This window comes from Dermacentor variabilis, chromosome 7, assembly GCF_050947875.1.
Source record: "Dermacentor variabilis isolate Ectoservices chromosome 7, ASM5094787v1, whole genome shotgun sequence".
Classification (NCBI taxonomy): domain Eukaryota; kingdom Metazoa; phylum Arthropoda; class Arachnida; order Ixodida; family Ixodidae; genus Dermacentor; species Dermacentor variabilis.
This window is the reverse complement of record NC_134574.1, coordinates 160,368,769-160,395,621: the sequence shown is the minus strand read 5'-3', so window position 1 is coordinate 160,395,621 and position 26,853 is coordinate 160,368,769. Positions and strand designations below refer to the sequence as shown.

Genomic DNA, 26,853 nt, shown 5'->3' with positions numbered 1-26,853 from the left:
GCTGAGCACGAGGTCGCGGGATCGAATCCCGGCCACGGCGGCCTCATTTCGATGGGGGCGAAATGCGAAAACGCCCGTGTGCTTAGATTTAGGTGCACGTTAAAGAACCCCAGGTGGTCAAAATTTCCGGAGTCCTCCACTACGGCGTGCCTCATAATCAGAAAGTGGTTTTGGCACGTAAAACCCCAAATATTATTATTAATAGGAGGGCAGGGTAGCATCGAAAGGATAGGAATGCGCCATGGCCTGTTCGCACTAGTAAAACGGGTTAAAAAAAATGACGCACAAGTATTCTGTTTCTATTAAGCACAGTTTAACTTATAAAATTGTGACGAAACCCTGCATGCACATTTGCAACGGTTGCAACAGCGCGCCGGATGCCGGGCGTCCAAATGTGTGCTTTTGGAGTGTGGAAAGTATGGAAAGCTGGGCTAGTTGGTCTTGTGCTTTGTTTTGATGCTTAGCTACGTCTGATGTTTCTACGCAAGTGTGGCGTGTATTTACGCCCCAGAAGCCGATCATACCTGCAGTTCAGGACTTCTCAAACTTACGCACTCCGTGTACATTGGTCGGAAAAAAACAAAATGTCTACACCGCGTCTACACCTTGGGTACATTCGATTCGCCTGCACCACCTGAGCCAGTTCATGAGGTGCTGCACCCTGCCATTCGTTTCAGCGATGCAGCAATTGCGCACGCTGAACCACGACGTTCGTTCCAAAGGTACGTGTAGGAAAGGTGCAGGGCTGGTTCATGATTTTGCTGCACCCACTGGACTGTCGGTGCCGACTTTTAGTGCAGGCGTACAGGTGCGAAGCAGACGACGCAGCACACGGGCGCGAGCACAGTTAAAACCCCGCTTACGCTTGTCTGATGTCTACGCAAATCTGGTGTGCATTTTCGCCCCAGAATTCACGCCCAATCATACCTGCAGTACAGGACCTCTCCGTGCACATTAATCTGACATAACATAACGCGTGCACTGTGTCTGCACCACAGGGATCGAGCTGAGCAATTTCTGAACTTGTCGTGAACTGGTTCACGGTGATGCAGGCGAATCGAACAGACCCCTTGACTCTCTTTGTACCATTTGGAACAAACCAAGAACGTTGTTATTTTATTATTTTTTTAAACCTTCTTGAAACGAACGGCGTGGTTCAGCGGGCGCCATTGCTGCACCGCGACAACGAATGACAGGGTGCAGCACCTCGTGAACTGGTTCAGGTGGTGTAGGAAAATCGAACCTATCCCCTACAGCACCGTGAACCATAGAGTTTCCTACAAAAATGCCGTGAACCGCCAGGAACTGGTTCACAGTGGTGCAGGCGAATCGAACAGACCCCTTGACTCTCTTTGTACCATTTGGAACAAACCAAGAAGGTTATTATTATTATTATTTTTTTAAACTTCTTGAAACGAACGGTGTGGTTCAGCGGGCGCCATTGCTGCACCGCGACAACGAATGACAGGGTGCAGCACCTCGTGAACTGGTTCAGGTGGTGTAGGAAAATCGAACCTATCCCCTACAGCACCGTGAACCATAGAGTTTCCTACAAAAATGCCCTGAACCGCCAGGAACTGGTTCACAGTGGTGCAGGCGAATCGAACGGACCCATCAAAAAGGGATGAAAAGGGGTGCTTAGATTACTGAAGCACTAGAGTTACTGTATATGCTACCATAGAGTTTCCTACAAAATTTTTTGTAGGAAACTCTATGTATGCTACCAAAGGTAGCATATACAGTAACTCTACGAAGCACGGGAAGCACGACAGTGCGACGCTAGCTATCCTAGCGACGCTTGACCGAGCTCCTTTAGGGTTTGCAGAATCAAGCGCCATTTATTTCTTTAAATCACTATCCTAAATGATGATCTGTTCCTAAAAGCCGCGTTGGTCTTTCAATTTTGGGTTAAGCAAACAAAATTATTCGATTTAAGCTTTTGCTTGACTTGGCTAGTTCATTTCTTTGACTTGCCGTGAAAATACGCACAAGTAGTAAAATAGACGTCTACCTCTACATAAACATAAAGTTCAGCCGGTTCAACATCAAGATGTTCGCGAATTATTAAACAACACGGCGGTCGTTTTCGACCACGCCTGTGCATTTATTTCAGCAAAAGAGAACGATGGATTTCACTGAAGTTTGGAGTAACACCCGGTCTACGGTGAGCGTCGCCGTAGTGTCTTCGGACGTAGTGGCGTTGAAAGAAATGATTGACAGCGGCAAGCCCGTAGACGTGCAAGACAACCGCGGTTGGAGGCCGCTTCACGAGGCTGTCGCAGCGGGATGTAGCGTTGAAGTGCTTGACCTCCTCCTAAACCACGGTGAGGTGTGCTTCACATATCACCAAGTGTTCCCTGTCGCGTAAGCTGAAAGCTGATTGTAAGGCGACACTGCAGCAGTGTTCGTCTTGTCCGGTCCCACATACAGCTTTTTCCTTTCATGACACCATCAGCATCATTGCATGGAGATGGGGCGCCTAAGCGCCAGCATAGATGACAACTAACGAACGTGAGTATACACGTGTACAAGCCCAATCACCGTTAAATAGCGCAACTGCAGCGTGTCGATTGTAAAGCTACACTGGGCGCGCAAAGCTCGCGCGTTGAAAACGAGCAAATGAGCACAAGTAGATCGTTCGTATTGTCTTCATTAACTGTGCTCGATTACCAGGAAAGACAGGAAAGAGAACGCGAATGTGTAAGCTGTCGAGGGCGTGGCCAATCGACTCCCTGCGCTTTCGCATCATCTGTTGCCATCAACAGCTATTGAAGTTCAAGAACCGCCAGTGCTCAAAGAGAACGAGAAAATTGAATTTACAGCTTCGACGTAGGTGACTGTGCACGTTTGCGCGCATGAGACCCGAAATGCTTGCGTGGGGCGTGCGCTTGTTAAGGTTTCTCTGACTGATCTTGCAGTTGCTTTAATAAAAAGGAAATAACCTTTTGTATAGGCATTTGTACACATGACAGTGATGCGACTGCATTGTCTCATTTAGAGTGTTTTTTTGTTTTGGTTGGTTGTGTGTGCGCGCGCTGGGGTGTGTGTGTGTGTGTGTGAGTGAGTGAGTGAGTGAGTGAGAGAGAGAGAGTTAAGAAAGGGCAATAAAATTCTGCAGTCGGTGTTGTGACCTTGCTCTTTCCTTGCTTGTCAGTCAGGCACCGTTGCCTTTCGAAATATTTGTAGTTGTGTTCAACGAGTATACATATCATTTTCTAAACTTCAATACATGACCCTTGTTATTTCAAGCTGACACGGATGTCAACTGGCGCACCTTTGAAGGTGAGACAGCACTGCTTCTTGCATGCAAGAGGCTGAAAGGAAAGACACTGCTGGACATCGTCAACAGACTGCTCAGGAGCAATGCTGACGTCAACATTACTGACCATGAGGGCGACTCACCGCTGCTAGCAGGTGCGATTAGCGAGTATAGGACTGGTGGACTGTAGCTTGTTTTCCTTCTTCTTTTCATATAAACTTGGGCTGTTCGTGATTTTGATGTTTATTTTCTTGCTCGTTTTACGCTTGCAGTATAACATCATAAAGCACAAAGTAATGTTCTTGATGCATGCTTATTATTTCTCTTGTTATACATGTCACTTTTCCATCTTTTGCCCATGGTATTTCTTGTATGCCGATCCTTGCAGTATTTTTTTTTTGTTGCTTCCCTTTGTGAGGCTTGTGCATTTTGCTTCTGTACTTGCTTTGCAATTATTTTCCCATCTCTCTTTATAGCCCCTATGGAGTTGTGTAAGCTTGCACTAAGTTACTTTGTACTTGCACTTATAAAGAGCGGCAACATGCCTTATGAACGGCACCTATAAAAGCAGCAATATAGCCTTTTGCCATTGCCTATTTTCACTCCTCAAGATAAACAGAAATTCTGATTGATATGCGTTCATTGATTGCTCAGTAACCCCCCTTCTCCATTGATGACCCACGCAGCAACCCGTGCTGGAGAGGCGGACGTTGTAAGGCAGCTTCTGTGCATTGGTGGGGCTGACGTGAACAGGGGGGACTGTGGCTTCTGGTGCCCGCTGCACGAAGCAGCTGAGCGCGGTAACCTAGCCACCCTGAAGTGTCTCGTTGAGCATGGGCGCCACACCAAGCTTGGCGTGCGTGATGAGTGCCGTATGACACCCATCTTTGTTGCCGCCCAACATGGCCACCTTGCCTGCCTCGAGTTTCTTCTTGGCACTGCCAAAGCTGCAGGTATGTATATCTACTCCTGACGTCCTTTCTTTATTTTGGTTAGTTACTTTCTTGCACAATGTGGCGGTGCTGCATATTTTAAATGTAAGATCTTTAAGGTCCCACGTATCGCACGTCAAATCAACTCCTTTGTGCCCGCTGTGGTAGCCTTGCGGCTATGACATTGCCTGAGGTCACAGGTTCGATCCTGACTGCGGCAGCTGCATTTCGTTGGGAGTGAAATACAAAAACGCTCGTGCACTTAAATTAAGTTGCACATCCGTTAAAGAACATAACGGTGTCAAAATTAATCTATAGCCCGCCACTGCGGCGTGCCTCGTAGTCTGATTGTGGTTTTGGCACGTACAGCCCTATACGCCTCGTGCACCGCCTATAGAGGCGCCACTGAAAGCCACCTAGCGGACACTTCCAACAGTACACGCGGGAGCAGTAGCAGACGACAACCCTTTGCAGCAAGGATGGCTGAAGTTCGCGGCTGCGATTTCTCGTTTGTTCGGGTGCCAGACTGCTTCTTCTGCAGTGACAGCTGTAGGGAAGATGTTGACCTCTGTGCGAGCGGGTATGAACACGATATTACCGGTGTTTGGGACAACATGGTCCACATACGTGCAAGGTGTATCCCGCAGACAAGCGCCATGAACCCCATTTACATGACGTGGAGCTCATGTTCACTAGCCGATAAATTTTGTTGAGTGATGCGATCTCTTCATGGTTTTTTTTAATCTACCCTTGCCACAGTGCTGCTCCTGTACATGAATGATAAACACCCGTCGTTAGTGCAGACTTATATCAAACAAATCCGCACGGTGCAATCTCTGCATATGCCGTTGTTATATTTCTGCCGATGAATACATGTGACATTGCCGAATAAGTGCAGTCGAAGTCGCCTCAAGAAGAGTAATTGCCAATTTATTGATGGAAATGCGTACACTAGCCAACGAAGTCACCAAACACACGGGTTAATAAAAGCGCGTGTTAGTGCTGTACCGCCGATGCAATTCTGCTGCATACGCCGATGAACTACCGTTCCCGCTGCAGTTTGTGCAATTTTAAATTCCCCAAGGGAGCTGCTTGGAAACGTACAAAGCTAAAGACTGACTAACTTTTCTGTACTTTTTTATATTACTGGAGAGAGGTGCCACATGATATATTTAAAGGCAGAGCAGCGCCAGTCAAAGTAGATGAGCGCTGGCGGCAAGGCCCGGTTTAGTTGTCTGCAGCATAAGTATAAGAAAGAATTCAGTTGAGTATAAAACTCACATCCAAGAAGGGACTACGCTGTGAAACAAACAAATCGCTCGGCGTGTTAAGTTTGCTCAGGCAGCATCGAGGTGTGATGACTTCCCAAACGGGACGCGAACTTTTCAGCGAGAAATGGAACAAAAATACCATATGCAGCAGCTATTAGCAATTCTCGCCCTGAACTACCTATTTTCTAAACACATTTCCAAAAATGCAAACAATATCTAAGATGCTCTCGGGCGAAAAGAATAAAGCTGTTAAAGAAGCACTTCCTTGGTATCATTCCGATAAGACACAGCGTGATTTATACCCTTTACAAACAAGGCAGGGTGAAAACTTCTCAGCTCAAAAGAATCGACAAGAGTTATGCATGGAGCAACTAGCAACAGTTAAACATGTGCGCGAAGCCATGCATAAAATAGATGTAAAAACATGAAGTGCACGACAGCTGGTGCGAGGATTTACCGCGCCACATGAAACCAACAATTTCAGTTCTTGCAAACTTCAATAGCTTTAACATACAACGCAATGCGCTCGTGCAGTCGTGCTGCCTAGCTAGCGCAACGCGGTAAAGAAGCGGAAAATAATATAAGCGGCAAACAGCATTCCGAACTTTAGCGAAATGCCTTTAAACCTCATGCTGCACAGCAGACCAACTTCGTTGCACACGCGTCTAACTATGATCGAGTGGAAAAAAACACCGACGAGACAGAGGAAAGGATGAGAACAAGAATTTTCCTTTCGAAGCGACGATCCATTTTTGCTACCGTTGCTCCCGCTAATGAGGCTTCGCTGGGAATGATTAGAACCGTATCTTCGGCACGTTTTCACTGGTATTTGAGCCCCCCACCCTGCAACAATTCTTCTTCGGCATTCCCTGAACCTTTGGCCACCCCACATGTGCGAATGGTGTTGCCTATCTTGCTCTGAAAACGTGAATAAGACAGAGAAGCACGATCAACGACACAACAAACTACGGTGCGCGGCAGGCTCCTCTCCCGCGTGTTCTGCGCAAGGCCGCCACCAGTGGCCTGTCCGTCGGCGTGCACGGCGCGTATAATTCAACTACAGTTTAACATTTTTGCCACAATGCGATGTGCTGTGTGAGGCAATGATAATACTAACCTTCTCGGAGGCTGTGAAGAATGGCGTGCAGCAATGACTCAAGCAAACACGTCTCGATGTGTGTTCTGTGTACTATGCAGACAAACAGCTGTTGTACACACAAGGTAATGTTGAAAATCAACTCGCCACTTTCGTATTAGACCGAACGCTTAAGAAATTAAACATTCACTGTCACCCTCACCATTATTTGTCCTCAAAGCAAACAACCCAGAAAGCTTAACTTTCTTTTTTTAATTTGTGACTTCCCCATGGCACATAGTGCTGCACTGTTTGCCAGTGATGATTGTCGCAGTATTCTGAGCATGATGCCTTTGCTTACTTAAAATGTCTTCAAAATGTCAGAGGTTGTTTAGGGGCTCTGCAAGTGGGGGTGCATTTTCACTAAATGCAGCCACTGCAGGTCTTGTGTCTGTCTGCTTCATTGTGCACTATGTAGAATCTACCCACCAAGCTTTTCCATTCAGCATTTAACATTATGCAGCACTCTTGCCGCTGGCTGATGTGATAACAAATGCGTGCACGATGAGGGTTTAAAAGTTTCGTCGTAATGGTAGTACATAACTGACATGTTTCCTCTGCACAGATAAGGAACAAGGCAGTTTAAGCATTGGTTTCAGCTCCACTTGCATTTAATTAATGCAGCTACAGAGATCAAAATGCTGCTTTAGTCACAGCTGCACTTTCTGGTCTTTCTTTTATTCTCCTTGCTAGCTTGGCCAAATCTAACTGTAAAGCACTTTTTATCGAATTTTATTCATTTTCTTTTACCAATGTGTGAGTGCTTTGCTTTCTCCCTGCTTCAGGGGAGGATTCACTCATTGATCGTGGTGCTATGGATAAGGCAACACCCTTGATGATCGCTGCTCAGAAGGGTCACCATGAATGTGTGGAGCTGCTTCTTCGCTATGGTGCCGATCCGAACCGAACTACGAATGACAACAACACAGGAGTGCACCTTGCTGCTCAGTCCAACAGCCTCCTGTACGTGTTTTGAGACACTTGGATCCCGCTCACTCTTTTATCTGTGGACAACCAGAAACACGCTGAGACGTGTTTGCATGAATAAAATGCAAGGGCTTGCTTTTGGCATTGATAACGTTCTCACCTGGAGCTGCATGCAACAACCACAGATGGGGGCACAGGAAAATGACACACGCAGACATGTGAAAGTAAAGTGGGACATAGGGATGTAACTTGCTAATTCATTCGGTGTAGAGTCCTTGTTTGTGTTCTCTTATCCTCATGTGTATCACAATTTGGTGTAAAGAAGTTTCATGTTTTTGCTAAAGTATATTGTGCTTTTTTTTCTTGTAATTTCTTGAAAGAGGTATTCATTTGTTTATTTCAGTGAGTACAGATCTGCGAGATTCAATGTACAAAGGTGTTCCCACCACTTCATCATGCTGCACCACTTGAAATCACTTAAGTGACAACCATTTGGTCATGTCACTGGCTCACAAGAACATTCTCATTACTCTTGTCTGAAGTCACTAAAGAAAAAATATTGCTGTTAAGCACTGTAAAAAAATTGTGGTTTTGTTTACAAATTCACTATGGCAGTAGCTGTCTGCACTTCACTTTTAATGGCCATACATGTAAGGTTGCAAGTAAGCCTTGTTCGTTGCCTGCACAAATAAAGCCCATAATTTTCTCAAATGCTTGTCCAAAACACATGACGTGCACATTAGCAGCCCTATTTGTCCCATCATTAATGAGCATTTGTGCTCCAGTGGAACAGGAGCAGAAATTCTGCTTTCTGGTGTGGCCTCATAACATTAAAACAGTGCAGGACACTAGCCAAACTGTGCTGGTGTAACGTGAAAAGAAAGTGCAGTGATTCTACTACCACAGTTGCATGGCAATTGTACCAGCTTACATTCCATGCCATTGTCTACTGCAGTTTTCACGGTATATTCTCTGCTAACACGACATCACCTTCTCTTGCCTGGCATGTTTTCCTTGCTTTGTGTCCATAGCGAGCTTGTGGCACTGGCTTCCTTTTGTAACGGTTCTCTCACAGGCTTTGATATTTTGCTTACAGCTGTCTCAGGCTTCTGCTTGGTGCCATGGACATGAAGCGGCTCCTTGAGAACTGCCTGCAGCCCTTCCAGAGGGAAAGTGCTGCCTCTGCCAATGAAGCAAACGAATCCGAGCCAATGATTTCACCTCTCCACATAGCCATAGAGTGGAACAGGTATGTTGATGTACACCCAGTCTGTTGATTTTGAAATAGACGGTGCTCCGTGAGGAACTTATGTTTCCTGTCATGGAAGTGTTCTTGAAAATGAATGGGAGTACTTGCGCATCAGCCTAGTCACAGTAGATTCCCAAGTGATTCTCGGATTTGCAAACAACTTGTGAATGTCAAGTTTGCAGTGCCAATTTACTGGTGCCATAAATTTGAGATGCTAAAGTCCTTCTTTTTTTTTCAATCTATTCAAATTTTTTTTATTCATTGCGTAGTGTAAACAGTGCTATTCCTCCTTTGCAGTGAAGTTGCATGGTTATTCACTTGCTGATTACATTTACACCTTTTGAGAAAACTTTTGCATTAATGCAGCAATGCTGGCATTTGCATGGCACTAACTCTTCAGGGCAGCACATCACCCTTTTCTGCCGCTGTGGTGCACGGCCATGCAAATATTGTCACATGCGCAGGTTGTGTTGCACCAGCATGCATCACTGTACTCTTACCAGGCACTATGCTATGTTAATGTGCTCGAGTTTAGCCCCGTGGCTATGGCTGCATCGTTAGTTCCCATTATAATTGTCATGCTACCTTGTTTGTAATATTCTCAGTGGTCGAATGTTCTTCCTGACATTATGTTTCTGCAAATACAATAACCACACAACAGTGGTCAGCTCTTTTTGAATACAACCTGGCACAGTTATCAGCAAAAAGGAAAGCTCCCAAAACTATTTTATCCTGTATGTTCAGTAATATTCTGACTGTTCAGAAATTCTTCCTGGCATTCTTTCTGCAAATGGAATAACCACACACAACAGCGGTCAACTCTTTTTGAATGCAAGCTGGCACAGTTATCCGTAAAAAGGAAAGCCCTCGAAACTATTTTGTTCTGCATGTTCAGTAATATTTTGGCTGATCAAAATTTCTTCCTGACATTATGTTTTTGCACATGCATAACCACACAACAGTGTTCAACTCCTTTTGAATGCAACCTGGCACATTTATCAGCAAAAAAAATGAAAGCTCCGAAACTTTTATTCTGTATGTTCAACGATATTCTGAGTGGTCAAAAGTTTTTCCTGGCCTTATATTTCTCAAATACAATAACCACACACAACAGTGGTAAACTATTTCTTAATGCAACTTGGCACAGTTATCGGCATAAAGAAAAGCTCCGGAAATTATCTTATTTTATATATTCAGTTAGCACTGCTTCACTGCTGCTTTCTGTTGAATGTGGCCTGGCCTCATAGCAGTTTGGTGTGCATTGCCATGAGACCTTATGTGAAGGCAATACTTGCGCGTAATACACACAGTACTCTTAATTTATGTAATTTTTGGTACGGGCTACACACATGAAAATAGGATATATTTGTATTGATAAAACATGGCACTCTGATCAGTCTGTGCGCACTTGTCAAAATTTTTCTTGTCAAATGCCCATGTGTGGTGTGTCTATATCATGGCTCTTGCATCCACACAGTTTTGTTTTAAGGGATATTAAGGAGAAGCATAAGGTTAAGCTAAATTGGCAAATTCTATTTCTGGAATACTAAATATGTCACTCGTATTGTGAGTGGAGGCTTGCTAAGGTAAAAAAAAAAGTGCAAAAATGGAAGATTGGTTGCGACACTGCTCTGCACTCCTGGCACAAGATCTGTGATATCATGAGTTTTTACAGTCTTTGCTAAAAACTAGGCACTTGTTTAATGATATTGTCACATAGTGACGGTTAAGAAACAAACACTGCCAAAAATGTGAGTTAACAGCATAGATATTTATGGGGTGAACTTGTGCCCAGAGAAACAAGCAGCACTGAAATCATGATAGTGGCAACCATAGTTGTCTGTAATTGAATCGGAACTTCAGAGGTCAAGTCCATCCACGGTTTATACATATATCTCCATTTATTCTGGAGTAATAGCTGGTGGTTGTGTACATTCGAAAATGTACAACACTGTTTGCATCGCATGCACAGTCCGGTTAGACAAGTCTCTCTTGCTGTGGAATAGGTCATAACACTCAGGAAATTTTCAATGGAGTAGGTGCATCCTGTGCCGAGAAATAACAGCAATAATGTAGTGAAAAATGGTAACTGGCAGGAAGTAAGACAACCTATGCTGGGCAATATAGAAGGCTTGCATTTTATTGCAAAGAGACCAAAGAGTCAACCTAGCAAGTTGGGAAAGCATTTTCCACTCCAGAATAATACGAGAAAATAATTTGATGTCTGCGATGTTACACTAACATGTGGGCCTTGCAGTCAGGTGATATAATTTAGTAAAGGGAACTTTGTTTTTAATTTTCTACTCTGGTAACTAATATTTTCCCACCAAATGAATGGGAATTGACTTCTGAAAGAATATTTCATTAGTGAAAACTAGATTAGCGTCATTTTTTAGTGCCTCTATAATCCTTATTTGTACAAACTGGCATACTTGCGCTGTTCTCTAGCCATGCATAAACAACAAAATGTATTTCTTGTGTTTGTCTTCTACATTGTGTCTGCGCATTAAGTTTGGCTAATTTGCTGTTAGTGATCACGAAAGACCAGCTATCCCAATGACAGATATTGTAGGTTCCCATGTAAGGGTGGCAGCCATGTAAGATCTGCACCCCTAAATCTGGGCCGAAATATTTCAGAAAAAGTTATTTAGGTATGGGCTGCACCTCCATTTTCTCTGCACGCAACCTGTCAGGCGCGGTCCTGTAACTTTACCTCCACATAGTACCAGTGCTGTACATAGGTGCAAATATTGGTATCCTTTTCGGTTGTAATTGAAGTTGATAAATCTTTTGCCAGGAAGATTGTCAACTTAACCATTAATGTCATCACAAAATTAATTTCCCAATTCCCCCAGTTTGCGTTGTCGCAGTTTTCGTCCGTGCTGTCTTTCGTAGGCAGCTGTGTGCTGCTGCTGCACGTAAGCACTGCACCGTAATGTTCTCGATGCTTTGTGCGTATGTTGTCACTATCGTGCTGCCTGAAAAAGCATGTGTGTTCGACTGCAATATTCTGTTCACGTTTCGCATGAAAACGTCGGGTATTTTTCACCACGAAACCTTGTACAGCGCTCTGTCCGAGAATGTCTTCACCTTTGAACAGTGTGATGCCGGCGCAGTACGTAGGTTTCCTATTTGGTTGTTTCCGCAGTATTGTACTAAGCACCAACGAAATTTGTATCCAGGTACCTTGTGGCTTGTCCTGTAGTGTCCTGCTTACGGGTTCACACAATGTTTTAGGCCACTAAGGGCAGCATCCACAGGTTCTCTGCTTTTTACATACTATACACGTTTGTGTAGTGAGCTTTTGTCCTTCCCACGCCAGCTGAAATGTGCGCAGGCACTATTGTTTTGTGTGAAAGTTCCAGTAGTGCCCTTATCGTACAACCTTATGTGGTACAACCTTATGTGCAGTGCAGCATTTGGGCCCGCCTTCAAGGATGGCTTCGTCTTGTAACAGTGTGCTTGTGGTGAACCAAATTTTAGCTGCTCCAGCTTCATGGCTACGTGCCAGCCCATGGTATGAATTGGGTAGCAAACGAAACTAATATAACAGCTTCCCAAAGTCATCCCATATGGCAGCAAGTATGTTAGTTTTTCAAAGCATATACAAATTTATTCACTCTTTATTTATGCATTGGCTGCACCCAAAACATCTGGGCCCAAGTCATTAGAAAAAGTGTGACCGTTGCACAAAAATATATGGCATTCATGTTCACTGCAGAGCTTTTGCTTTTAAAGAGAGCCCAGCTGAAATATCAGGCATGCTAGCTTCATTCATTCAACAGTCGTTTGCTAAAAGCTTCACAAAAGGCACTTAGTGTTCATTCTCATGCAGCCACGAATGCCTGCAGGAGTTGCTCAAAGCTGGCTTCGACCCCAATACCTACCTGCTACGGGTGACGGAGCCGATAGAACAGCTGCCTCGTCAGTCACACCCGCGGTACCACTCTGCCCTGTCATTTGCGGTGCTGAAGAGTGATGTGCCTTCCGTCCAGATCCTCCTCGAAGCAGGGGCTAGTCCAAATCACATCAGCAACAAGTGTGTCAGTCCCCTTGCATGCGGTACGATAACGGTGGGGTTATGTCTCATGTTGAATCAGTTATGTTGTGAGTGGGTTGTAGTAGTGTGACGTGGTGTATTGTAATGTGGTGTCTTGAAGGTTTTGAAATAATGGAAAAAGTAATTCCCGCTGCTGCATTCAAAGCAGTTCAGGACAGCGACCACATGTACTTCGAAGCCAGCTGATGCAGAGTGCTTTCTATTGCTGAAGACCGATGTCATCTTTCACGAAAGCCTGAATGCGAAAGTTTTGAGAGTGGAGGGCATTAGTGAGTCTTGGGGATTCTTAGAATTCACTGATGCTTTTCGTATTTAAACACACAAATATCAGAGCTTCGTTTCTGTATGTACTTGTGTTTTGTGCCAAGGGTGTCCTCCACGTTCGCTGACTGAGAAGCAGTTAAATGCAACTACTGTGCTCCAACATTAGCGCTCGTTAACCACTTTGTGCCTGTTAAAAAAAGTCAAACATTATGAACCAGCATGTTTGTGAAGCGATTCAGTTGGCAACACTAGCATAAGCTTTTCATCAGATTACATTACATACGATGCAGCAAAAAACTAAGTTTTGGAGAAAAATAGTAGCTCAGGGGCTGTATTTCTTTAGGATTTCTTTCGTCCAATTATATTGTAATACAGTTAAACCTCGTTAAACCGTAGTTGGCCATAGCTTGGAAAAAGTACGTACTAAACGGTAGTACTGCTTAACCGAAATAGCGTGAGATCACCCACTTACCTGTCAAGAGCATGCATTCAGAGAGAGTGCGACGAAAAGGCAAAAAATATGCAGTATTTATTCATTTCCCGTGACAAAAGTCTGTTATTTTTTTTTATGCTGCAGCGACCTAGCAGCGACGACAGTCGTTCAAACTTGCAAGCCAGCTTTTCCACCAGCCCCCTCTTCTCAGCAAACACTCTCATGAAGCTGACGTAACGCACAGCTTCTGCCACTGTCGGGCTAGAATCACCCGTGCTGTCACTTTCAGTGTTGTGCTCATTTGGCGATGCTTCTGCAATCAATAACAGAAGCAACAGTGGCGAAAAGTCGCCGAACTTCAAGAAGTTGAACCTTGTAGCTGACATGTTTTTGCAGTCCCAGCAGCCGAGCATCTTCCCTTCACATTCCAAATGCCATACACCGTAGTCAACGGTAGATCCCTCTCGCAAAGCCAGTGCTGACATTGTGCCCCGTTCGATAGCACAAATGAAGTCCAATTTTTCTTTTATGCTGTACACCTGGTCTTTGTCCGCGCTTCCTTGGCATGACGCGAGCCCTAGCTTGCACGATGCCACAACACAGGCCACCAATAGCCAGCTGCAACGCTCTCCGGCTCAACATCGAAATGATGTTGATGTTAATGTGGCTTCACCTTTCCAAGCGCCCTCTGCGTTTGTGCTTGGAGCCTGTTCTGATCTCTGAGACTCGTTCTTCTGCTTGGCAGACGTACCACCGTGATTGCGCTATGAAAAGTGCAAACACTACGTGTTTACCGATATGTACACAATAAGCTGGTACGGTTTATGCAGATACAAAACGCATTATGTTCAGTGGCCACTGAGTTGGGAATTTGACTTTACTAGTACTTTTGAAACGAAACTGCTGTTTAAGCGGGTACGGTTTAACAACGTTTTACTGTAACTTCCTATTACCCATTGCTCAGAGCAGCCATTCGCAGCAAAGTCAGGGCCACTGCTTTATGCAAGCCAGTGGCCAAGAGCAAAGGAATTAAAAATGAGAAAAATTGTTTCGAAGTGCAGCCCACATACTGCTTCTGTGTGTTGGGCACTTTGTCCCACAGATTTCATATGATAACACTGAAGCCAAGTGTACTACTTTAATTGGAACGCTACAGCACCCAGATGGATAAACATATTGAAATCTCATGAAACATTTTGGACTCACGTCTTTTAAAAAATGTACATGAAATAATGCTTCAAGGAGCTTAATAATTTCTTATTCATTGTTGTGCAAAATCCTGTTGACACAAATGTGCACTTGCAGTAGAACCTCTTTGTTCATGCACCTAAGCATAGCCTTGCTGATTCGTGAAATCTTGTTCTCACATGTTTGTTCTCACATGGCACTCAAAACTGCTTTCAGATTTATTCGCCAGTGTACCTTTCCCGTATCACAGAGTGTGTATCACAATATGAGGCAATAAGCCCAGCTCAGTATGGATTGAAACACTTTTCCTAAGAGTCAGCAATTTTAGAGTAAATTACAAGTGAAGAATACAGGAATGTCTCTTCCCAAAGAAGCGTAATGCACTTGCCATTTGTCACTCTGTACTTCAAAAAAATATACCCCTCACATTTGCCACTGGCAGAAGCTCTAGCTGCTCAGCTACAATGAGCATGCCATATTCATGCACTACAGGCAAGAACAATCTAAACCTCCTAGTTTTGGTGCAAGTCTGCCTCTAACTTTAGGAGAGAATGGAATGTCTCGTTTTGTAATCTGTGAAGTGTCAAAGGCTGAGTGCTTAAACATCACTAGTGCCAACAGCTGGCCTTTTGGTGTTTGATACAGGAGACAAACCTTGTCAAGTGTGGTGAGGGAATGGTGAAAGTGATGCAGGATCCAGAAATTTGAGAACCAGAGCAGATCCTTGACATTAGCTCCAAGATTAAATGGTGCCCTCAGCATGCTGAAAATCTTGGAGGCCTTAGTCTGGGATTTTCATCATATCCATTAACCACAAGTTTCAAATGTCATCTGTTTAGGTGCTACTACTTAACGGCTGCTAATAAGACAATCAGACAATTACCAGCATTGCAGCTTTGCCAAGATTTCTTCAGCAGCATATACTACTCCTTTGTAGCCAATTTAGCTAATGTGTAACTTTCTAGCACTTAGTCTTTAAGTGGTTGATGATGGTGATCTATTCGCAGCACTGCTAGTTCCAAATGAGCAACTCCTGAGGCTTCTCGTCGCTTCTGGAGGCGACTTGAACCGTCTCAACCACACCGTCAGCTGTGGGAACCCATGCCTTCAAGTGGCTGTCAGTGATCAGAACACGCTTGTTAGAGTCTTGCGAATGGGGCTCGATCCAGCTGTTGGCTTTTGTGATGAAGCCAGCAATCTCAAGTTGGCAAGGTAAGTTTTGTTTGGTGACATTTAATGCAGAGATTTCTTGCCGCACCAAGTGGTTGAACTAAATATGGGGCCAGGCTTCATATCAGTGAAACTTGCACTTAACATATAATAGGGGGTCTGGAATGCAGTGTGGAAGGAAGCAGTTTCCATATCCTCGCGAATGTAATGTGATCGTGGCTGCGGTACAGGGCTGGCTCATATAAAAATGGCAATACATGTTATGATCCACTTTCCCCCTTGGCACATACGTAAAATTTGCTGAACGTTCCTCATCTAGAAGGTATCACTATCGATATTGTATCCTATCGATCACGAACTGATGCGTTAAAATATATTTTTTTCCCTTTAACCATTGAATACTGGAACTCGTTGCCTGGTGCCATTCGTTCTCTTCCGTTGGACAATTTCTTGCTTAAACTTGAACGTTATTGATCTATTTTTTGTTGTTTTCTCTCTCTCGTGCTGCTTACTTTGCACATTTTTCTACGATATACAGCTGTATGATTCCCCACTCCTGCCATAGGCATAAAACGACTGCAGTATGTAAAAATAAATAAATAAATTACAGTGTGAATGTGCATTGCATGCAGCTGCTATGGCCAACTGACTTGGTAAAAGTAGAAGCGACATGCACTCGAAGTTGTAAAAGATGTGGGACATTGCTCTGGAGCAAGGGAGCACTTGCCAAGACCCATTAATACTGTGAGGAGAGAGTGGTGGCATAAGCGGACCAAGACCTCCAAGTGTGTTGAGGCAAGGCGTGGTTGGATGTTTGTTGGATAAGTGCAGCATGGATGCTTTCTCTGTTAAGTTCTTGCAGCTTTCGCGCAATGATCTTGCAGAAGCCTCATAGCAGTCTTGGAGACGTGAGACTCGTAAAGTTAGTGCAATGAGTGCTGTTGGTCTTGTTTAAAAAGTGGCTTGAGTTAACTTGTTAATTAATTCTGTTCACCACCTGTGCTTAAGAGGAAGCTTTAGCTCGGGCCCAACTCTGATGCGGCCTATTCAAATACATGTAAAACGCAAAAATGTTTTTCTGAGATAACCCCTGGACTGATATTAATGAAATTTGTTGCATTTGAGAGAGAAAGTTAAATTCTAGTGACTGTCGGAAGCGGAATTTCGATTTAGGGTCTGAATTTTGTTAAAAAGGTTTTCAAATATTTGCAAGTTTGAAAAATAATAGAAGCATGAAGTTTACAAATTAATAGCTCTACACCAAGAACAGATAACACGGTTCTGTAAACAGCATCTATTAGATCATTGAAAGCGGACAAATTCGATATGTCGTTTCATAACTTACATGAATTTGTTACGTTGTGTACAAGGATTCTGCAAAAGCTGTATTTCGTTATTATTAGATTTTTTTTCAATTCATGTGTAGCATATCAATTTTGTCTGCTTTAGGTGTACTCTTAGATGCAATTCACAGAATTGTGGTATAATTTTTCGTTGCTGAGTTACAGAGCTGTAAACTTAATAGTTTCGTATTGTGATAATTTTTTATTTTTGCCAATTTTTAATAAAGAATTGACAAGCTAACTCAAAAATTCGAAACCAACAGTCACTAGATGTTAAGTGTTTCTCTTAAATGCAACAAACCTCGTCAAGTTTGCTGCAGTGGTTACCGAGGAAAATCAATTCTCCTTTTAGATGTATTTAGATAGGAGTACCTGAGCTAAAGCTTCCTCTTAAGTGGAAGCTTTAGTTTGAGGTCAACTCCAATGCCACCTATTCAGATCACTCGTAAAAGCAGAAATGCTTTTGTGAGCGAACCCCTGGACCGATTTGAATGGAAGTTGGCGCACTTCAGTGAGAAACTTAGGTCCTGGTGACTGTAGGAAGCTGGATTTTGATTGAGAGCCTAGAATTTTTTTACAAAGGTGGCTGAAGATTGGTACATTAAAAAAATGAAGAAAAAGTAAATAGAAGAACAAAATTTACAAATCTGTAACCTTGCACCAATACGACGTATCACATTTATGTACACTGCACCGATTAGAGCATCTAACATGGACAAATTTAGTGTATGGATTTACAGCTTATGTGAATTTGTTACAATGTTTACAAAGGTTTCGCAAAAGTTTTACTCGCATATTAGTGGTATACTTCAAAGTGGTGTATAATACACCAATATTGTCTGCCTTAGAAGTGGCTTCATTTAACTTGTTAATTAATTCTGTTTACCGCCTGTGCTTAAGAGGAAGCTTTAGCTTGGGCCCAACTCCGATGCGGCCTTTTCAGATACATGTAAAACGCAAGAACCTTTTTCTGAGATAACCCCTGGACCGATATTAATGAAATTTGTTGCATTTGAGAGAACATAAGGGAAATTAGGTGCAGTTTGCAGAATTATTATATCGTTTTTTCATTGCTGAATTAGAGTTGCAAACTTCATAGTATAACTTTTTGAAATTTTGCAGTTTTCAACAATCTTTATTAAACAATTGGCAGCCTATATATTTAATACCTGTGCCTCCTACAGTCACTAGATATAAACCTTTTCTTTTAATATTAACAAACTTCGTCGAATTCAGTGCAGCGGTTGCCAAGAAAAGCTATTTCTTCGTTCCCATTTATGTAGATGGGAGCCCTTAAGCTAAAGTTTCCTCTTGAGATCTTACTACCTTTGAGTGACACCAGCTAAGAAAGTCGGGCCCACTCTCCGACAGTGCCGAACTGCTGCTGTTGCCGCGCGCCAAGCAACTTTGCAAGCTAAGTGTGTGCGGGAAGTCCACATATAAAATATTGCATAAGGCAGTCCGCGATACATTGAGTCAATTGCAATGAAATTGTACTTTGGTTAAAGCTGTTATGGACTAGCAGTATACACAATCTAAGTGACATTGACAAAGGCATAGGGCATATGTGATCACTTAGTTATGTAATGAATAGCCTCTGAATAGCCCATCAACTGATGACACAGGCACCTAGTGGTAAGCAGACATAACACAGGTCCTAGAACTATGCATGCGTGCTTGTCTTGCTTTCGTGCCTGGCCCCCTGGGCACCCACGTCAGTGCTGCTTGGTGTAGTTCCCAGAAAACAGTCAGAAACTTGACTTTTTACCCAGTCTGAAATTTGTTGCGCTCGATCTTCAACACCCTCAGGACCCATCATGATTATAATAGCTTGATGGGCTTGAATATAAAGCACCGTAAAATTCTAGTCTTTTTTCCATGCCACAAGCTATTCTATTTCACTGGATAAGTAGTAATGCAAAATATCTTGCTAAAATTTTGCTTTGCTGTTGGTTAATGTATAGTGATATCATATGAAGCCAACAAACACTGACACCAAGGACAACATAGGGGAAATTACTTGTGCTTAATAAATTAAATGATGCGAAGGTTGTGGGATCATTCTCCACCTGCAGCAAGTTTTTTTCATCCACTTTCATTTCCATTAATTTATCATTTCTTTATTTCATTTATTAAGCACAAGTAATTTCCCCTGTGTTGCCCTTAGTGTCAGTGTTTGTTGGCTTCATATGATACGACTAATAAAAATCGGGCCCCTTAGTTAACCCCCTTTCTTCTTGTTTAATGTACATGTATAGTGAGTGATTCAGCTTGGGTATAAATTGGGCCAACAAGAAAGGAAGCAAGCAGCAATTAAAGCAGAATGTCCCAAAGTGAAAGTGCACTGGTTTTGTTTATTGATGTTCAGCTACAGCCTGTATCTTGCTCTCATCAACCATCTCATCAACCACAGCCATTTTTCCATCTCTTTATTACTAATGTTTCCAAGCCATCTTTCAAAACCCAACTTATTTTGGTGCAGCCTGCCTTGAAACTGCAAAACACACTTTGGGAAGCACTCATCATGTGAGGTTTATGGTTGAAATTCTTCTAGTGTTTGAGCCTGATGCATTAAAGAAAGAAAGAAAGTGTAATTTTTTTGCAGCACAATTCTAAAAGGCCTGTATAGGTAAAGTAAAATATGCAATGTTAAAAACCACATCCAATTTGTTTCGGTTAGTGCTAGTGCTACTTTCGCTTTGATTTTTTTGCCATTGTCATTGTGTTTGCCATAGTAGCGATGTTGGGTTATATACGGTGTCTGCACCTAGACTTCTCGTTGCCATGATGGCAAGGCACACTGCAGATGAACCACTGCCTAAGCATACCAAGAATGCCACAAAGCAAAAGCAGCTGGCATAGAAATGCTAATGGCATTTATGGCACCTTAGCTGACAGTTCTCAATGCTTACGCATCTGTAAGATTGCTTACACACTTCAACCCTGTTGGTGCCATTTGAAATGGCTTTGATTTTTCTTTCCAGCTGCATTTTTTACCATAAGAAGAATGAACAACATGCATTGAATGTTCTCAAAACAATTCGGTGCTTTGTGACAAGTCCGTCATTACTACAGAACCTTGTGAAGACTTGTATCAGGATTGGCCCTCGATGGTGTCCGCTAAACCAGGAACAGTGGTCAGCCGTGGTAGAATCCTTAGGTGAGTATTGCTAGGAATCGGTTTGTTTGTGTTTGTGCTGTTGTGTATGTGTAGATTTTTCTATTCAAGTTCATTTTTAAAGCCAAACTTTCTTTTCATTTATGCTTACCTTGTGGGAGGCTGGCTGCTTTCCTGCACAATGGGCCAGTCTCGGAGATAATGCAAACTGACGTGGCACAGGAATTCCAGGGGCATAATACACTGAGTGCTGATGCGAGCTCCAACACAAACAGAATGTGGCCATAGCCTGGGTTTGATTTGAGCTGATCTCATAGTTGGGGCATGCTGGCAAGCACTCTAGCCAGTTTGTAGTGCATGCAATAGACTCTGGTTTATGTTGGACATGACTCTAGTAGTAGAGAAATTAAACCATACCAACTCGTAAAGCTTTTCATGCTTTCAAGCGCTACAAGTTCACGTTGAGTGAGGCGTTTCTCTGTCAAAAGGTTTCATGTTTGCAAATGGTTGCTTTACTTAAACCTATCCCCAAAGCACCTGGGATGTGCGTAAATTATTTAAACTGTGAAGCTTCTTTGGCTCATTCCAGGCTACTGTGGTAAATGTATAGGTTCTTGTCTCACCTCATTTCAGGCCTCTTCAATAAAAAAAAGTATGTGCATGGTGGTGAGATCGTACCTCAATCTCCCAGCATAGCAACCTGAACTCTTACAGTTATACTGCGATTGCTCGCATACTTCTTTCATGCCAATACCAAATAGCTCTTCCAGAGGTCTGGCGTACCCACTTTCCATTCGGCCACAGACTAACCACTGTCTTTCCTGTGCATCACAAGCAGGAGCGTGCTGGTTTCGCCTGCCAGTTGCCTTGTGGCAGCTAGTACTTCGAGATCGACCCACATCCCCCAGTGCTTTCCTTTTATAGTAGATAACGCTAGGATGTTGCACAGCATTGTGCGGCCATCATACGATCCAGGTCGTAATGGAATGAGTTGTGACGTTTTCTTTGCTGGAGTGAAAAAAATAATAATTGTCATGCTGTAGCTGTCATACTATTTTAGCTGTCATCATCATCTTGCAGCTGTGGTCACACACACCATTGCTTGACAAGGAAGTTGGTATTTCTGGTAAATTTTTGAAGAGCCCCAGATGATGCTGGATAGCCACCTGCAAAATGTTTTGCATAGAATCAATTCCCACAGTGCGTGTGATCTGCATAATTTTCCCACTTTTCTTTTGTAAATCTTGTTGGTTCACAGTTTTGTGTGATTTTATTGACATGCAGAGATGAACTAACAAAATTAATTATAGAAGCAGTGGAAATTGCAAGTTTGAGCACTGAATGTGTCAGCACTTTATCCTTCTCTTCATCGAACAAAGAATTATAATTTTTTAATGGGTCCTGGTGTGTGCTTTGATAGCGTGACTACCTTTTTGGAAAGTGTGCACGTAAAGAAAAAAGAACAAAGAAGTCGTCTCCACGCATGGGAGGCACAGTGGACTCCAGATAAATGAAACTCACTTAAACGTAAATGCTGGATAAGCATAATGAGGGTATCGTCTTTAGTTGGCCTTAATAGAGAAACCGTTTACAAACTTCGGTTTAACGGACTGCTTCTTTTCGTGAACTTCGGTTCAGTGAAACTGGAACTGAAACTACCACCTGCTTGATTGACTGTTATACCACATATGGAACAGGAAATCTATGATAACCATGTTAAGCGGAAGCTTTAGCTCGGGTGCTCCTCTATAAATATATGTAAAAGGAGAATTCGTTTTTCTTGGCAACCACGGCACCAGATTTGACGAGGTTTGTTGCATTTAAAAGAGAAACTGAAAATCTAGTGACTCTTGGTTTCGTATTTCCAATTTAGGTCGTTAATTTTTTATTAAAAATTGGCAACAATAGAAAATTTTCAGGAAATGCAACTATCAAGTTTACAACTATAACTCGGCAATGGAAAATGACATCACAATTCTGTGAATTGCCTCTAATAGTACATCTGAAGTGGACAAAATTGATGTTACACATAAATTCGAAAAAATTTAGTAATATGGAAATACAGCTTTTGCAGAACCCTTGTAACCAACATTACAAGTGCACATAAGATTAAATGACATATCAAACTTGTCCACTTTGAATTATCTAATAGGTGCCGTTTACAGAACCAAATATCTGTTCTTGAAGCAGACTTATTAATTTGTAAACTTTAACAAAATCAGGCCCTAAATTGAAATTCCGCTTCCAACAGTCACTAGAAGTTAACTTTCTCTCTCACATGCAACAAATTTCATTTAAAATCGGTCCATGGGTTATCTCATAAATGTGTTTTTGCGTTTTACCTGTACTTGAATAGGCCACGTCGAAGTTGGGCCTGAGCTAAAGCTTCCTCTTAAACGGTGATGCCAAATAATCACTATAGGGCTTTTCTAGGCAAGCGATTGTTGAGGAACAAGGAAATAAAATTGATGTGGAAGAGCTTTACTGTCAAGTTGCAATTACTGTTTCGTAGCTACTGCAAGAATATGAGACTTTAGCTGGTGCCCTTGTTACCTGCTCTGAGGAGTGCGTTGGAAGATACTATTGCAGATATTTGTGATAAAGACTATAAATTCTAGTGACAGCCATGAATATTACTGCTTCAGTGCGTATTGCTGTTTCGGACTTGACGGAAGACATTTCATTGAGAGTCTGCAGTGCTAATTTGAACGCGAGATTGGTGTGGAATTATTGGGAAGCTTTTCGTGTATGAACACATACCTTGCTCAAAAGATGCGAAGCGATATTCAAAGTAGAGCACAATAATCTTTCTTTCTTCACCGCATTAAACTTAATACACTGTGCCTTCCAAACAATATTTGGTCATTTTTGTGTCCTTAACCTAAACAAAACTCCTGATAAATTGAACACTTTTTTCTGTCTCTACGAGTTCTGTTTAAGGGGTGTCTACTGCATATATGTGTGCCTCGGGTTTAAGTTAGCAACTTGTCTAAAGATTAGCACTCGCATTGTGCCCTCCTTCGTCCTCATTTTCTTTTTCTTTTTTTCAAGTGCTTTTTACCTGTTACTGCGCATCTCGGAACTTTTACTCCAGATGGAACAGTGCAAGATCTACGGCATATAATATCGCTGCTTCACATTATGTGCAAAACTGCTCTTTTTTTTTTTAAGTACACATGCACTTCAGTATGGTATGCCTAATTTCTCATCATGCCTATTTCTTGCAGAGTCTCCTTTGAAGTTGAAATGCCTCTGCCGAGTGGTCCTGCGCAGGTGGCTGCACAGCAATCATGGCCACTACTTCGAGGAACTTATTCCAAAGACAAACATTCCACCAGCCATTCAGAGGTTTATATTGTACAAGGACCTTGGAAACATTGCCTGATTGACACAAGCAGCTGTTGATTCTGCTATATTCTATATTGTATGTGTTAATTATATATATATGTAAGATTGCGCTTATATGTGTACAATAAATGTCATTGTGCAGATGAATATTTTTTTTTTACTAAGTGTTAAGACCTCTCTCTGATGCCAATGACTGCCAATGATTGGTGACTTAAACTAAATGCTCGCGCCCTAGCAGCCACGTCGAGAACCAGCCCATCCAGGTTCAAACTTGAAGCAAAAGAGGGCCTCCTATCACAGAATGCATTGAATCGTGACGCCACTACACACAGGCCCGAAAATGAAAAGAATATGGATGTCGAAAGACCTGTGTATTATTAAGTGTGTAGACGCGGTGGAAAGACAGCAATGTATGATTTACTCTTTTCACAAAAGAAGCAGACAATGAGCATCGGAGAATGGCTTGAATAAGAAACTTTGCATTAGTAAGATCTTGATGAGGGCTAGTTGGTTCATATTTAGAACTGAGGTTAAACAGTGCGAATAAAACAAGGACACGAGGAAACAAATCCCACAGACAAGCGCCAACCGGAAGTTTACTTGAAATTTTCCAGCCATTTTATACCTTGTTGCAACTGGTGTACGCATGCCTATCCTGAAAAAGGTATAAAATGGCTGGAGAATTTCAAATAAACTTCCATTTGGCAGTCAGCACTTGTCTGTGGTACATGTATTTGTTTCCTCGTGTCCTTGTTTTATTTGCGCTGTTTAACCTCAATTCTAAAAGAAACTTCGCATTGGGAAAAAGGGACGGCTGATAACTGTACCGGTTTCTTCAAAGTACGTCACCTGGGACTTCTTTCTTCCCAGCGAGCAGAACATTGCTTTCAATATCGTGCTGGCTTTTCAAATCAGGGAGTGTGCTTTGTTTAGGCAGGCACTTCAATAAATTATAGTGATGTACGTTTGAGCTTCATTTGGTTTTGTTTGTTCACAACTTTCTGTGCCAGCGTTAGTGTTACTAATGCTCTAAGCAGCAGGAAAATTCTCGCTAATGTACTTTTGTCTGCAGGCACGGTAGCAGGAATGATAACTGCCTCGGTAGGTTTGAAATTGATCATGACACCTGTTATGCCGCAAGGCGACATATTGTTTTCATAGCATGCCTCAGTTTAGCGATGCAAGCAGATGATGGCGTTTTCTCATTTGAAGCATTGAATTGCCAGTTTATTTGCTAGCAAGAAATTTAGGAGCAACAGCAAACAGCGCTCATTCTAGCTTTGTAGTGGTCAACCTGCACACAGCACCGCTAGGTATGCTTTCTGACAGTGTGCACTCGTCTAAATTCTATTACAACCGGTTCAGTTCATTTCCAAGTCGTGCATTTACACTAATACAAGTCACTTTGCCCAAAAGAAAACCTTTGCAAAATTTTGGAAACCTGTTGGTAGAAACTCAACTTGGTGCGATTGGTTGTTATTCATTTCTTGTGTTTCACTAGGGTTCGAAAATTTCTACGGTTGGCGGGTGTCTGCTGTGTTTGCAAGCCCGAGCTTCATCTTGAACGCTGCGCAGTGTAAGCATGAACAAGCGCCAGTCATCCGACGCAGACAACCTTATCACGCGCATCAGCTGACAATAAAGAGAAAGGTGCGGCTCCGACCCACGAACTTGTTTGTTTGCTTGCAGCTCCGACTCGCAAACTCTCATTTGTTTTTATCCCAAGAACACACTGAGCAGGCAACATTACAGTTTGTAGCCTCAGTGCAAAATATCGGTATTAAGCATCTGAAAGCAAGAGAGGCGTTACTGCCTATATATGGGGCTTACAGGCTGGACCTTTGAACTCACTGTGGCCAGCCTCATAGCAGACAACAAAGTTGGCTGGGTAGTACCAGAGTTACTTAATACTTCTCTGGTAGTACAGAGAAAAACGCCACCCCGTATAGTAATACATGTGTCGCTCGGTTTGTGTGTTGAGTTCTGTGTGTAGTTATCACACTTTAAAGGTGCTTGAAATGTGAGTACAACGTTATTGCGCTAGTGCCTATAATACAGTTCATGGAAAGGAACGAAAGCAAGCTATAATCTAGTAACGTTGGTGGAAAGTGACTGCTTTTTGTCCGACAAATCTTGCCAAAAGCGGAGGGACCCAACGACTATACACCGACAAGCCAGTGGTCCCCAAGCACCATCACCACTATTATCGCTGCGTGGTGAATGGTCATGGGGGTCGTGCGCCCGAAATGCTGGAGTTTCGAACACACCTTGCTGCGGCTTGGTACGTGGCGAGCGACAAAATTCGCTAGGCAGTACAAGTTGAAGCTCTCCGCATTGAGTTGATCTCGCTTGCTTTACTTGTGCGTTCAGGCTTCATGTTTTATTTTGATGTTCAGTTGCCAGAAAAGACACCTGCATTTGCTGAATGTATAGTATGCGGACCATCTCATCGAGAGTCCGCCCCTGTTTGCTTAACCATGCAATAAGCTGAAACAAAAATGCAATTGAATCTCTAAAACTGCAGATGTTTTCTTTTTTATCAAAACACTGCCACACACAGGAATTCGCAGCATTAAAAAGGATGTCTGATGGTGAAACGACCCACGTAATGAAGCGAAAGTTTGTTGAGCAGTTGAAAATGTTTATGAATACGTTGCTTGCTCATAGGGCAAGCAAAACAATATCACTTGACTGATTCGTTAGAGTCAATCAGTTATAGCATGAAGTTAAAGGACTTCATAAAAAGTCTTGAAATATCCACTGTCACATTTCGCTGTACACAAATGAATCACAAAAACTGTATCACCGCTGCTCTGCATCGTTGCTTCTCTGTAAGTAAAATTACTGTGTCCAAACGCTAGGGCTACAGACTCTCAATCACTCAAATTAATCTGCACTTATTTGTTTATTTATCCCGCAAATCGGCGTTAGCACATGCATGGGAGTGCGATGTATGCGGTGAACCAGCGATATTGAGATAACTTATTAGACCTGTCTCAAAGAATATTCCTTGGGCTATCCTTACTGTTTCTTTTATTTTACAGCGAAGCTGTTAAAAGTTAGTTCTTCCAGGATCATGTCCATCCGTAGAAACGTAACTCCCCATAGGTGGGCCGATCCCGAAGATAGTGAAATGCTAGGCCGACCCGCGGCGGA

At 42.7% G+C, this 26,853-nt stretch overlaps 1 protein-coding gene across 3 annotated transcripts; it reads left to right on the top strand.

The window, feature by feature from the left end:
* The first annotated feature begins 1,505 nt into the window (after positions 1-1,505).
* LOC142588308 (ankyrin repeat and SOCS box protein 3-like) lies at positions 1,506-25,598 on the top strand. 3 transcript variants are annotated; one of them, XM_075699907.1, is made up of 10 exons: positions 1,506-2,324; positions 3,250-3,414; positions 3,946-4,212; positions 7,383-7,560; positions 8,621-8,773; positions 12,609-12,835; positions 15,726-15,930; positions 20,216-20,391; positions 23,577-23,773; positions 25,199-25,598. In XM_075699907.1, the coding sequence occupies exons 1-9, from the start codon at positions 2,126-2,128 to the stop codon at positions 23,732-23,734; spliced, it is 1,728 nt and encodes a 575-aa protein (XP_075556022.1). In that variant the 5' UTR covers positions 1,506-2,125; the 3' UTR covers positions 23,735-23,773; positions 25,199-25,598. The 3 variants fall into 3 exon arrangements, with proteins under 3 accessions (XP_075556022.1, XP_075556020.1, XP_075556023.1); XM_075699905.1 differs by lacking the exon at positions 25,199-25,598 and having other exon boundaries at positions 23,577-23,844; XM_075699908.1 differs by lacking the exons at positions 1,506-2,324; positions 25,199-25,598 and adding an exon at positions 2,332-2,511 and having other exon boundaries at positions 23,577-23,844.
* The last annotated feature ends 1,255 nt before the right edge of the window (positions 25,599-26,853 follow it).

Bases quoted from the DNA above. Each gene is read 5' to 3' on its own strand.
- LOC142588308 (XM_075699907.1), top strand. From the start codon at position 2,126: ATGGATTTCACTGAAGTTTGGAGTAACACCCGGTCTACGGTGAGCGTC. The intron at 2,325-3,249 runs GTGAGGTGTGCT...TGTTATTTCAAG, and splicing joins TGACCTCCTCCTAAACCACG to CTGACACGGATGTCAACTGG. The intron at 15,931-20,215 runs GTAAGTTTTGTT...TTTTCTTTCCAG, and splicing joins AGCAATCTCAAGTTGGCAAG to CTGCATTTTTTACCATAAGA.